The sequence below is a fragment of the Oncorhynchus kisutch genome, linkage group LG14, assembly GCF_002021735.2.
Source record: "Oncorhynchus kisutch isolate 150728-3 linkage group LG14, Okis_V2, whole genome shotgun sequence".
Classification (NCBI taxonomy): Eukaryota; Metazoa; Chordata; class Actinopteri; order Salmoniformes; family Salmonidae; genus Oncorhynchus; species Oncorhynchus kisutch.
Window position 1 is genome coordinate 55,514,765 of NC_034187.2, and position 14,751 is coordinate 55,529,515.

Below are 14,751 nucleotides of genomic sequence, written 5' to 3' on the forward strand. Positions count from 1 at the left end.
TGGAGGTAGAAGCTGTTCAGGAGCCATTTGGACATAGGTGCTCCGGTACAGCCTGACTAGGGTGGCTGGAGTCTGACACTTTTAGGGCCTTCCCCTGACACGGCCAGTTATCAAGGTCCTGGATGGGCGGAAGCTTGGCCCCAGTAATGTACTGGGCCGTACGCACTACCCTCTGTAGCGCCTTGCGGTCAGATGCCGAGGAATTGCCGTACCAGGCAGTGATGCTACCAGTCAGAATGCTCTCGATGATGCAGCTGTAGAACTGTTTGAGGATCTGAGGACCTATGACAAATCTTTTCAGTCTCATGAGGGGGAATAGGTATTGTCGTGCCCTCTTCATGTGTTTGGACTGTGATAGTTTGTTGGCGATGTGGACACCAAGGAAGCTCTCAACCTGCTCCACTACAGCCCCATCGATGTGAATGGGGGCGTGCTCAGCCCTTCTTTTCCTGTAGTCCACAATTAGCTCCTTTGTCTTGATCATGTTAAGGGAGAGGTTGTTGTCCTGGCACCACACTGCCAGGTCTCTGACATCCTCCCTATAGGCAGGCTCATTGTTGTCGGTGATCAGGCCTACCACAGACACTGTGGGGAATGCTGTTGAAAGAAGTCAGCTCTGATTGGCTTTGTCTCATAGACAAGCATCCTGGCTGTGACATGGAAATGGGCCAATCCAGAGGGCAGTGGTCTGAAGGCGGGTTCTGACTGGTCTGCCCAGACAGCCTCCCAGCGGGGTGGACCCAGATTGGCCTGTTTGCAGAGTTGGCCCTTTCAGTCCCCTGTGGGTGACAAAGACGGAGACAGTCGTCTGGGCCCCAGGTTATTGGTGGTGGTACAGGGGCCTGGCAATCACACCATGGGGAGAAATGCAAGCGAGTTCCATTGTCTTAACTCATGTCAGTTTGTTATATCTTACCCCCTGCTCCTCTGGTATTTGTTCTATTATTTGAGACACACCATCTCCTGGCTGTGCTCAGATTCTTATTCTGTATCATTCCGCCAAGGAGGGAGATTCATGATATGGTGCACTAAAGTCGACTTCTGAACTCAGGGGCATCCAGGCAGCACAGATTAGAGGTATGGCCTGTGCTCTGTTGGAGACAGACGGGGCTTTGGCCTCTGTAGACCACAGCCGTGTCTGGCTTCTTCTAAGCCAGATCGGTCTGTTCAAATCCTCAGACAGGGCACGCTACAAAACTTCACTCGGCAAGGTATGAAATCTCACGTCTGTGAGTTCGCAAAAACACCAAGACTTGCTGGATGATGAGAGAGATTCTGGAAAAGTAAGAGCAAACGGAGCAGGAGAAAGGTGACATGGAAGAGAAGGCCAAGAGCTAACATGGACACTGAGACATTCAGAAAGTCAGTGAGAGAAAGATCAAGACGTAGTAGGCCAAGACAGAGCAGGAGATCCAGGAAACGTTAAGGGTAAATAAAGTGGACCAGGGGGGCTACAGGCAGTGGACCAGGGGGGCTACAGGCAGTGGACCGGGGGACTAGAAATGGGGATGGGGGAGTAAAAGTCAGAGAAACAGATAGAATGTTCTAAACAGGGGGAATCTGTGTTGTGGTTAGGTCTCCAGACAGTCTTTACTTTCATTTTTGTTCAGACAGCGGCTGACGACAACTTGGTGGCTCCAGCTGTGGGATTAGCGCACAGTCGACATCAGGGCTCCCTCCCCTAACCGACGGCTGTCGCCACAGCCCAGAATAAAACACCAAACCAATGGAGCGAGATGAATCAGTCAGGGCTGACGCTGCCAATTCCTTCACTGACGGCTAATGCATCTTTCATTTTCCATCTTTCCATGGAGACCAAAGGTCTTCATAGTCATAAGTAATAGTAGTCATGGTGGCAGTACTCTACATGCTTCCACTCAGACCTCTCGTAATCAATAACTAGCTTCAAATTGACTCGATACAAATACCTCAACAGATTAGGCTACATGGGAGCATTTTGCTGTAATTTCAGAGCAGTGTTCAATAGCAGGGCATCATTAATGATGTTTACACCAATCGGTTTTAGGTAGCCTGCATACAGGCTACTGGAATGTGTACAGTCCATATTTCAGCAGAAACTAACTCGACCTCACGACTGCCCGGCCGCCCCGTCTTTAGTCAGCTGTTCGTACAGACACACACACACACACCACATTTGTTTTATACATTTTTTTGATGGTTATTTATTTTGCGATGGTCTTCATCCGTATGCGCCGGTTACGCAGTTATACGGTAACTGTGCCGGCCCTGAATGTAGGCTGTGTGCGAATCAAACTTTAGGAAGGCTACATTGTTTATTTTAGTGGGACATGCAACACAGCTACAGCGGTAGGCCATCATTGTAAATAACAATTTGATCTTAACTGACTTGCCTAGCTAAATAGAAGGTTAAATATTATTATACTTGTTTTGTTATCTACTTGAGTGTGATTGATGATCGGCTGTATGCAAAAACACTACCCCTGAAGGTGACAATTTGAATCATCTCAGTGTTCACATTTTCCTCATTTGGTTTAATCTAAGCCCTTCTGCATTAACGCGGGATCCTTCACCGAGACTACATTTTGTGCATAAAAATAGAGGGAGCCAATGTGGCACGCCACAAAGATGGCAACCAGCATCAGCACTAGCGTGAGAATTGAGAAAGAGTGTGCTGCATTTGTCTGTGTGGGCAATACAACACATTCAGCCATTTAACTGCTATGTGGGGGATCCGGCCCGGTAATAAACTGCCATGTGAGTGTGTGTGTGTGTGTTCAGCAGAGCACAATACAAAACGGAGAGTAAATCATCACTCCCCCTCTATATATAGTAAGTAGAGGCGGTCTGATAGAAGTAACATAATTGATCTTAAAATAAAAAAAGGGGGCGGGGGGTGGCCTTCGTGACATTCTGGGGGTTCTCACTCGTCAGGTAAAAGAACAAATGTTCTGCTGAATTAACTCTGAGCTGTGGTCTCTGGCTGTAAAGCTTACCAACTGGAGAGGAGACGGGGAGAAAAACAAACATACCGAGGGAGTTTTAAACCTCCCCTGATAAGATGGAACCATTTGAAGACTAACGGGAACAAGGCTAAGATTCCCTTCTGTTCTGTAGCGTCCCGTAAAATGACCACCCCTTCTGCTTTCTCCTTCCTCACACCTTACACGCTTTGATCTTGCTTCTGGTGAAGAATCGGGTGCAAGCTGTCAAGTTTGTGCGAAGTAGCGTGAGAAAGGATGGAGTCCACACTGCTGTGTTCTCACCAGTCCAGCCTTCACACAGGCTTGTGTTCAAGGAAACGTGCTACAGAATCTCACTGAGAGTACACCACTAACACAAACATTAGTTTGAAGTAAAACACACGACCACACACACACACAAGTGGAAAAGCCAAAGCCACAAGGATCCAGAGAGAGTTCTGACAGACACAGGCGAGACAAAACCTTGGGGTTCCCACCAAATTCAGGGCGTGTGCAGACATAAAAAAAATACCCATTGTGCTCCTCTACGTCCACAAGCCACAGGACAGAGCAACCAGCACTATTGACAGCTTGGGGGACAAAGATTGCCATGGATGAATGATGCGATGGTGTTAATGGTGTCCAAATGCAGTCCTTTGACATTAAAACAAATAGTGTACTAGAAAAGGTGTTCTGTTAACTTATTTTAGCAGTATTTTCACGGCCGGATGAAATGCATGCATGCACAAATTCAACTGCCTGCTACTCATCCCCAGAAGATAAGATATGCATATTATTAGTAGATTTGGATAGAAAACACTCGGAAGTTTCTAAAAAACTGTTTGAATCAAGTCTGTGAGTACAACAGAACTTATTTAGCAAGCGAAACCGAGGACAAACCATTCCGATTCTTTTTTGTTTGTTTGAGGTCACTCTTTTCAATGGGTTTTCACTGGGAATCCAGATTTCTAAGGGACCTTCTTGCAGTTCCTATCGCTTCCACTGGATGTCAACAGTCTTTAGAAATTGGTTGAGGTTATTCCTTTGTGTAATGAAGAAGTGCGGCCATCTTGAAAGAGGGCCATCTTGAACAAGGGTCACTTGAAGTGTACTGTTAGATAGAGGCACGTGACCAGAAAGCATGCTTCAGTTTGTTTTCTTCCTATATTGAACACAGATCATCACGTCTTCAATTTTATCGATTATTTACATAAAAAAATACCTCAAGTTGAATTACAAAAGTAGTTTGAAATGTTTTGGCAAAGTTTACAGGTAACTTTTGAGATATTTTGTAGTCACATTGAGCAAGTTGGAACCAGTGTTTTTCTGGATCAAATGCGCCAAATAAATAGACATTTTGGATATATATGGACGGAATTAATCGAACAAAAGGACCATTTGTGATGTTTATGGGACATATTGGAGTGCCAACAAAAGAAGCTCAAAGGTAAGGCATGAATTATATTTTTATTCTATGTTTTGTGTCGCACCTGCAGGGTTGAAATATGGTTTCTCTTTGTTTACTATGGTGCTATCCTCAGATAATAGCATCGTTTGTGTTTGCCCCGAAAATCCTTTTTGAAATCTGACACGTTGGCTGGATTCACAACAAGTGTAGCTTTAATTAGCTGTGATTTAATGAAAGTTAGATTTTTATAGTAATTTATTTGAATTTGGTGCTCTGCCTTTTGGCCAGGTGGGACACTAGCGTCCCACATATCCCAGAGAGGTTCAAGTGTGTGGTATAGTACTTCACAATGTTAATCTTGCTCTGATTATGCCTGTTTAATTTAGGTTACACTTAAAACTTTAACATTTTTAGTTAAAGACCAAAGGACTAGATTTGAAAGCAAAAAATATATTTAAAATAAAGTCTGTTCAGATTTCAAATGGGGGAGAAAAGCCCACCATATAAGCCTAAGTATTCATGACATTCTAGAAAGAAATGCTCCCTCTCCCAGAGTAAAATGTACGCAAGTTGACTTAAAATTGATGGGTCACATCAAGCTCTGAGTTTGTGAATTTGTGTAGAAGGCGGAACCTCGAAAACACCTGACATGTTATCTGCTCAGCGGCCCAACTATTATTTGGTTCCACTTGGGCTACCCTGGCGTTTCATCTACACTGCAGGAGCCCTTTCAACCACGGAGCCGGGAGGGGGAGCAACCCTACTGTAGTAGTACACATACTCTGCTGTAGTCAGTCAGTGGGTAATGGACTATGTGGTGTGTGCTTTTGTTTGACCTGCATTACCTGGGCTTGGTGTGTGTGAGCTATAACCAAAGCACAGTTCCAGGCAACAACAACAAAAATCTTCCTACGCGTCGTCATCACGGGTCAGAATACGGAGTTCACTTGAGATGGTGCAGGTTGTCAATCAGACACTTGAAGTCTGATGACAGTCATAACCTGTTAATTAGGGGTTTTCCACAACCTTCATCTGTTACTTGGCCAGTTAGGCCTAGCCAACATATTGGGGATATGCTATTAGCCTAGGCCTAATTCAATCCACTATGCTTACTAATTTGCTTTCCTGACAGTCATGTTTAAAAATGCAGACAGGAACCATGTTGAATATTCCCACTGACAAACATGAGCACCCTGTGCAGGCTAATTGCTCATGTATGGGTCCTTTCACTTCGCACACAGAAGACAACAAAAAGTGCCCGGCTACAGCTGTGATGTCTTACATGGCGGGTTGACATAATGAGTAACACAAGTGGAAAATTGGAGCTAGCGGGCCAGACTCCACTCGCGCCCTACCAGGATGGGAGCAGTGTGACCCATTTAACTGGACTCCCAGTGCAGTTGACAAGGCACCTTTGCGCTGTTTGACCTGGGCCAGTCAGCCAGGAGCACGCAATGTTCCGAATTAAACAGACTTCAGTCTATGTGGATATGACATTACATAATCTACAACATAAACATGTGCCTGAATACAGTCGCCTATTGAGATAAAAAAGATATATATATTTATCACACTAACAATATTTCCTGGAATGTTGGCATAAGTCTACATTACAATATTAACACAGAGTAGCATAAAGTGACTCCCATATGGCACAATGACTAGGGCTGTCTCCAACTAAAAAAATATATTGTTCGACCAAGAGTCTGTTCTTTGAACCAATTGATTGGTAGAAATTTTAAAACGTGTATTTTTCCATATATAGACACATCCTATGTGTTTAAATCAAATCAACTATATGCACTGAGCTTGTCTGATGCTTTAAGCGAACTGTTTGATGGAATAATTAAAAAGACACAAATGACTAGAGGGAGTTTGACCACAATTGATTTGATTCTGCGGGGCCCGGCTCAGACTTGCTACGCTGTGTACATTTTTAATTTTTTAACAAGCACCTGTTGTCTCCCTCTCCTCCCTGCTGTAGCGACCACCACAGAACATCAGTGTGTATCGCACTGTCCGTGTTGCTGAAGTTGCAACATAACATAGGAAAAACATTTGTTTAGGAATAACATTCCCTATTCCCTCAACCCTTGCTCTCGTTACGTGACACATGTATGCATCGTATGCACATGACCAATAGGGCCGGACCTATGGCATATCATAATTACATTAATAAACGGGTAACCGTAAACACTAACACATGACAGCAAATTGGATGGAGAGGATGTAACAAACTCGAAAACAGGGGAATGTTTACTGGTTGCTCAGGAGATAAAGGATACGTGGAATAAATGTGACTAGTTGTGGAAAATATGGAGATGAAGAAAGAGAAGGTAGGTAAGGAGCAAGCAGCTGCATGGATATTATGTGTACCAAACAGGTGCCGTTAGAGTACAATACTTTCCCCGGCTGTTTGGAACAAAGTAAACAACTCTAAATAAATAAGCTTATAAGAGTGTGGTAATGTTTTTTTTATTTTTTATAAAGCATTTATTACAGCAAAGAGTAAAAACAGTTGCATTTATTCATGTATGCAATTTCCAAAAACGGAATGGTTTAGGCCTATATGTTGTTGACGCAAATTATTCAAATGGTCACTTTATTTTATTTTAAAACTAAAACGCTTGGATTGCATTTCAAATCGTGAATGACTCCTATGCTGTGTGATGACATTAACAAATAAATGATTGATACAGTAGCCCACATGCGTATTGAAATATGCACCCTAGTAAGTTCCGGTATTAAACAGAATTTGCTCATAAGCCTACAGCTTAATGGTGGTTATACAAGGATACTATACCTACTAATGATAACGACATGACTTATTATTATAACGATGACCATAATAATAACAATAACGAGATCAAGGAAAAAGGAGGGTTATCATCATCATCATCATTATTATTCAAAATTTAAGTTCTGACAATTTGGAACAGCGCAAATACTAAATAAATTATAAATAATACCAGAGAGGCTGGTCTAATGAAAATAAAATGTTTTAAAAAAATAAAAAGTGTTAAGCCTTTATTACAGCATAGCATAGATTAAAAAGGGAAATGGGGATACCTGGTCAGTTAAACAACCGAATGCATTCAACTGAAATGTGTATTCTGCATTTAACCCAACCACAGAGGGCTGCCTTAAATCGACATCCACGTCTTTGGCGCCGCAGAACAGTGGGTTAACTGCCTTGCTCAGGGGCAGAACGACATATTTTTTACCTTGTCAGCTCTGGGATTTGATCCAGCAACTTTTTCATGTTGTGGTTGCCTGAGGCTTGGTGCTCATGGAATCAGTAGGCTACTAAACAAACACTCAAACAGAAGCAGAATCTGTATTATTTATGTAGATATGATTTATAAAGCCAGGCACATTTAAAAAGTTAGGTTATTGATTATATGTTGGAGTTTCTTCTCTCCTCATTTTTCTTAGACAACAGCCCTGGACATAATTTTTTTCATCCGACCCCGCTGTTGCCTCTGCCGCGTTGTTCTCAATACTAATATGCTGGCTAACTGTTCTAATATGCACATAGCAACATGGTCTAGGAAGAACTTCAGAACTCCAGACATCGACCATTATCCAACGCAGGAGAAGGCGCATTTGTTATAAAATCATCTTATTTGTTGCACAATTGTTCTTACATAATATAACCATATACAATTTCCATAGCAAATGTCTTCTTCGACTGGATGGACTGTGCCATGGCCTCCACAATGGATTAGTCCAAACAGACAGGCACGAACCAGACAGGTGTCTTGTACACCAGGATTATTTTTTTTGCTGCTGCTCAGCTAAAGGACTCTTGGTCAACCGACAGCCTATCGACCAGTCGACTAAATGGGGTCAGCCCTAATAATGACCCAGTTTTTAGACAGCGGAGTTGGGACACAGATGTGGGAGAACAGTGGCTGAGCCTACAAGATGGATTCCCAAAATGTGACGCATTCAGGAACTATTTGAACCAATGGGTGGATTGCAGAGTGCACGCCATGAAACTACTTAGGAACACTAAATCTGCCCTGGGGGATGTACAACTGCTCCTCCTGCAATCTTTCTTTTCAGAGGTAGTAAGAGATACCTGGAATCCTGCACAATAGAGGTACCTGGGTGGGGTGCTGACTGAAGGCCCAAGGCAAGAATAACATTTGGTGTATGAAAACAAAATCCACATTTTACCTCACCCTTTAGTTTCCCCAGTTCCCACATCCCATTAGTCACCTTTTCCACATGTTGTGGTGTTACAATGTGGGATTAAAATGAATTAAAGTAATTTTCTGTCAATGATCTACACAAAATACTCTGTAAAGGTGGAAGATTTTTTTTTTTACAAATGTTAGAATTTAAACACAAAAAACACCAGCTAATATATCTGGATTAGATAGGTTTTCAACACCCCGAGTCAATACATGTTAGAGTCACCTTTGGCAGCGATTACAGCTGCAAGTCTTTCTGGGTAAGTCTCTAATAACGTTCCAGACTTGGATTGTGCAACATTTACCCATTATTCTTTTCAAAATTCTTCAAGCTCTGTCAAATGGTTGTTGATCATTGCTAGACAACCATTTTCAGGTCTTGCCATAGATATAAGTCAAAACTGTTAACTCAGCCACTCAGGAACATTCAATGTCTTCTTGGTAAGAACCTCGAGTGTACATTTGGCCTTGTGTTTTAGGTTGTCTGCCGAAAAGGTGAATTAATCTCCCAATGTCTGGTGGAAAGCAGACAAACACATTTTCCTCTAGGATATTGCCTGTGCTTAGCTCCATTCAGTTATTTTTTTTTATCCTGGAAAAACTCCTGAATGATTACATGCATACCCGTAACATGATGCAGCCACAAGTATGTGTGGTATTGGATTTGCCCGAAGCATAACACTTTGTATTCAGGATAAAACGTTAATTGCTTTGCCACATTATTTTGCAGTATTACGTTAGTGCCTTGCTGCAAACAGGATGCATGTTTTGGAATATTTTTTTTCTGTGCAGGCTTCCTTTTCACTCCGTCAATTACGTTGTGGGGTAACTACAATGTTGATGCATCCTCAGTTCTCCTATCACTGCCATTAAACTCTAACTGTTTTAAAGTCACCATTGGCCTCTTGGTGAAATCCCGGAGCGGCTTCCCTTGCTCTCCGGCAACTGAGTTAGGAAGGACACCTGTATCTTTGTAGTGACTGTGTGTATTAATACACCATCCTAAGAGTCATTTAACTTCACCATGCTCAAAGGGATATTCAATGTCTGCTTTTAAAAATGTTGACCCATCTACCAATAGGTTCCTTTCTTTGCGAGGCATTGGAAATTCTCCAGTCTTCGTGGTTGAATCAGTTTTTGAAATTCCCTGCTCAACTGAGGGACCTTACAGATAATTGTATGTGTGGGATACAGAGATGAGGTAGTCTTTCAAAAATCATGTTAAACACTATTATTGCACACAGAGTCAATCCATGCAACGCATGTGAGTTGTTACGCAAATGTTTTGTCCTGAACTTATTTAGGCTTGCCATAACAAAAGGGGTTGAACACTTATTGACTCAAGACATTTCAGCTTTAATTAATTTGGAAAAACATAGACAGAACAAAAATATAAAAATGCTAAATGTTAGTCCCATGTTTCTGAAATAAATGATCCCAGAAGTGTTCTAGACGCACATAACTCTTTTCAGATTTTGCGCACAAATTTGATTACATACCTGTTAGTGAGCATTTCTCCTTTGCCAAGATAATCGATCCACCTGACAGGTGTGTCATGTCAAGAAGCTGATTGAATAATAATGATTACACATGTGCACCTTGTGCTGGGGACAAATGACAACTCTAAAATTTGCATGTTTTGTCACAGGACACAATGCCACAGATGTCTCAAGTTGAGGGAACATGCAATTGGCATGCTGACTGAAGGAATGTCCACCAGAGCTGTTGCCAGAGAATTTTATGTTAATTTCTCTACCAACTTTGTTTTAGAGAATTTGGCAATACGTCCAACAGGCCTCACAATCGCAGACCATGTGTAACCACACCAGCCCAGGACCTCCAAATCCAGCTTCTTCATCTGTGGGAGACCAGCCACAGGGACAGCTGATGAAACCGTGGGTTTGCCCAACCAAATAATTGTTAATAAACTGTCAGAAACTCGTTATCCTTACCAGGGTCTTGGCCTGACTAAAGTTCGGTGTTGTAGCCGACTTCAGTGAGCAATTGCTCACCATCGATAGCCACAAGCATGCTAGAGAAGTATGCTCTTCACAGATGAATCCTGGTTTCAACTGTGCCGGGCAGATGGCAGACAGAGTATGCTACCATGTGGGCGAGCGGTTTGCTGATGTCAACGTTATGAACAGAGTGCGCTATGGTGGCCGTAAGATTATGGTATGGGCCGGCATAAGCTACGGACAACGAACACAATTGCATTTTATCAGTGGCAATTTGAATGCACAGAGATACTTTGATGAGATCCTGAGGCCTATTGTCGTGCCATTCATCCGTCGCCATCACCACATGCATGGTCCCATGTCGCAAGGATCTGTACACAATTCCTGGATGCTGAAAATGTCTGTTCTTCCTTGGCCTGCATACTCAACAGACATGTCACCCATTGAGCATGTTTCGCCGTGTACGACAGCGTGTTCCAGTTCCCGCCAGTATCCAGAAACTTCGCACTGCCATTGAAGAGGAATGGGACAACATTCCACAGGCAACAATCAACTGCCTGATAAACTCTATGCGAAGGACATGTGTCTCGCTGCATGAGGCAAATGGTGGTCACACCAGAAACTGACTGGTTTTCTGATCCACAACCCTAGCTTTCTTTTCTTTTTTTAAAGGCAACTGATCAACAGATGCATACCTGCATTCCCAGTCATGTGAAATCCACTAATTCATTTATTTCAATTGACTGATTTCCTCATGTGAACTGTAAAATCTTAAATTGTTGCATGTTATTTTTGTTCGGTGTAATTACACTTTAACATTACGGGGTATTGTGTGTAGGCCAGGGGCAAAAAAAAGCTCAATTGAATCCTTTAAATTCAGGTAGTAACAACAAAATGTGGAAAAAGTCAAGTGGTGTGAAAATACTTTAGCAAGGCACTGTATAGGCTGGTAAAAATAGCACCATGCTCTGAAATACAGTGAGTAAACCAAACTTTAGAAACACCTTCGTAATATTGCGTTGATACTCAGTGTGTAGTGTAATATTTTTATTTATTTATTATTTAACTAGGCAAGTCAGTTAAGAACAAATTCTTATTTACAATGACGGCCTAGGAACAGTGCCTTGTTCAGGGGCAGAAAGACAGATTTCCACCTTATCAGCACGGGGATTCGATCTAGCAACCTTGTGGTTACTGGCCCAACGCTCTAACCACTAGTCTACCTGCCACCCCTTTGCCGTGTGACATGATGCATGGCACACCAATTTGTATTAAACTAGAGATGGCCTCGATCTTGCGAACTAGACCTATTCAGGGAGGCAGAAGGGTGTGATTGCAGCCCGCAATTCAGGGTGTTCCTGCATATATACTTCTATTGGCCCATTTGTAAACCACAAACAAAGGGCATAGGTCATTTGCAAATGACTGGGACTACAGTAGCTACTTTGCTATTGATTCAACAATTAATAAGAATAATACAAATACGTTCAATTGCCGAGTGTTTGTTGGCTGGCAACATTTTTGATTAGCCAAAATATTCCCAAATGTAGGGCACACTCACAAGAAATATTGGACCAATGACAATGGTATTGTACAGGCATGTCCCCCATGATACATGTAACGTTGGCATTCAACAACTTAGCTACTCTAGCTAGCTAGTTAATGGAACTTCCAAAAGTTGTGCCTGAGTTAAAAGGGCAATTCACTTTTCAACCTTATTCATTATATCCAGCACCATAACGTAAGGAAAGTTGGAGACTTATATCTCCCTCACTAACTTTAAGCATCAGCTGTCAGAGCAGCTTACCGATCACTACGCAGCCCATCTGTAAATAGCCCATCCAACCAACTACTACCTCATCCCTATATTTGTTTTTCTGCTCTTTTGCACACCAGTATTTCTACTTGCACATCCTCCTCTGCACATCGATCACTCCAGTGTTAATTGCTAAATTGTAATTACTTCACTATGGCCTATGTATGTCCTTACCTCATACCTCCTTACTTCATTTCCACACAGTGTATACAGATTTTTCTATTGTGTTATTGACTGTACACTTGTTTATCCCATGTGTAACTCGCACTGCTTTATCTTGGCCAGGACGCAATTGTAAATGAGACCTTGTTCTCAACTAGCCTACCTGGTTAAATAAATAAAAAATATATAATAATTAACAGCGGCGGTCGTTGACGTTTAAGATGAGGGAGGACAACACATCTGAAAATTGCGTGTTTATATGATCTGTGGTTAAAAAGATAAAGGTCCTAAAAAAGGCTTCTCTGTGACGTCACAGGGTATAATGAAAAAATTTTAAATCTTTGATTTACAAAATCTGAAAAATGTCTATCTGGGTCAGGTCATTGGGAAACTCAGTGTTTAATGTTTTAAATTGAAACGTAGGAAAGTTCACACATATGTAGACACTGGTTTTGTGCTGAAGATAATGAAAATGGGGCTGAAAAGCAGTGGCTAAATGTCAAATGCGTGTCCTACAATGCCCAACTAACATCCCTGGTTGCTAATTAGCGAATGGAGAAAAACAAAATAGTTTGTCTATTTTCTTAGTCATCAACAGGTCAGTAGTGCCCGTTTGATAGCTAACGTTACCTTGCTTAACGTTACTCGCCAGGAATGTCCATTTTGGGCGAATTGGCTAGTTAGCTAGTAAAGTGTGGAAGTTTTAAAGTTGGTTAGCTAACTGCCTCGACTAATAATAGCCATGTAAACTTCGCTATCAGAGACACCGATATAGTGAACTGTTCGCTAACAAATAGAAAGTGGTGTGAGCAACGGATTTTCCGTAATTACTTCAAACTTTCCCTGACAAGTTAGCTAGCTAGCTCTGCCTGGACTCGAGTGGGAAATTGCGGCAATTCTATTCTAACGTTAGTTAGCTAACTAGCCTAGTGCTATAGCTTGTATGGATTTTCAACGTCTCATTACATAGAGTTCTCACCGAGTTATTAGTACGATAACCATGGGTCATTTATCACCCAATGGTAGATCATTACAAGTGCATCATTTGCCTTTACCAAATGTATCCAGGTGAGGTTGTGTTGTTACGTGAAACAATAACAAGTGCCAGTCGAGCGCCATAAAGTATCAAGCACTTTCCAGTGGACAACAGGGTCAGACAGTTCCATTCGGACAATAGTTGGTCCGCGAACATTATCGTAACTTACCCGTATCCCCCGGGGTTTTCATGGTGACTCTGGTCAATTCAGACAGTTTCCCGTTTGGTTTCTAGCTCGCTTGGTATCCGACACCCAGACTTCGTTGTTCTTCTTGATATGTTGCAAAATTTCTCGTTTGCTTTAAAACTTTTCCGTTTCTAAGCTTAGCCTAAATCCCTCTGTTCTCAAGCGCTCTAAACCCCTGGCCCCTACTGTTCCCTAGTTACTTTTGAGCTCCAAGTTGTATTTTTTTGTGTTCTTTTTCACAAATCGTTGAGACGAAGTGTTCTAGCTTTGTATAAATCCAATCGTGAGCGCTGAATGGCGTTTAACTTTTATGTCCGTCGTGCCGATAGCGGGGGAATGCCTTGTAACACTCGGTTCTAATTATTTAGCTCATCAGTTTAACCGCGTTACATTGTTGCATGGTCGAATCTTCCATATCATCATTCCAGCAGTCAAAACAACGTAAGAAAAAATCTCAATCTGAATAGTATGGAACCACGTTTTTTTTCTTTCTCTTTCTACAGACTTTTCATTTTCCACTCACTCCGTATTCTCTACCCCCCTTCCTCTCTAGGGGTGTCGTGTTTCGCTCTCCCTACCACACGGGGACGCCCACGCGGACCTGGGAAGGAGATACGCCTACTTGCCATCCGCCTGTTTGGCGTCACTACACGGTGCGACGTTGCTGTGGAGACCCGCCGCCGGTAAATTGGTGTATCCTGTTTTGCCGCGAGTATGTAACCGCGTCAAATCATAATCAGTGATTATTTTATAGTCTTCCCACTTACTGGTCAAGCAAACATATGGTTTCAAAGTGGTGCACCTGTTTATTTTTATTTATTTTATTCTACCTTTATTTAACCAGGTAGGCAAGTTGAGAACAAGTTCTCATTTACAATTGCGACCTGGCCAAGATAAAGCAAAGCAGTTCGACAGATAAAACGACACAGAGTTACACATGGAGTAAAAACAAACATACAGTCAATAATGCAGTATAAACAAGTCTATATACAATGTGAGCAAATGAGGTGAGAAGGGAGGTAAAGGCAAAAAAGGCCATGATG

At 42.2% G+C, this 14,751-nt stretch overlaps 1 protein-coding gene across 1 annotated transcript in view; it reads right to left on the reverse strand.

The window, feature by feature from the left end:
* Positions 1-14,413, reverse strand: part of LOC109903624 (ETS domain-containing transcription factor ERF) — a 28,856-nt gene extending 14,443 nt beyond the window's left edge. The window contains exon 1 of the mRNA XM_020500445.2: positions 13,691-14,413. Coding sequence (XP_020356034.2) covers positions 13,691-13,712 — 22 coding nt within the window. The 5' untranslated portion in view covers positions 13,713-14,413. The remainder of the gene's footprint in view (positions 1-13,690) is intronic.
* Positions 14,414-14,751: the final 338 nt, after the last annotated feature.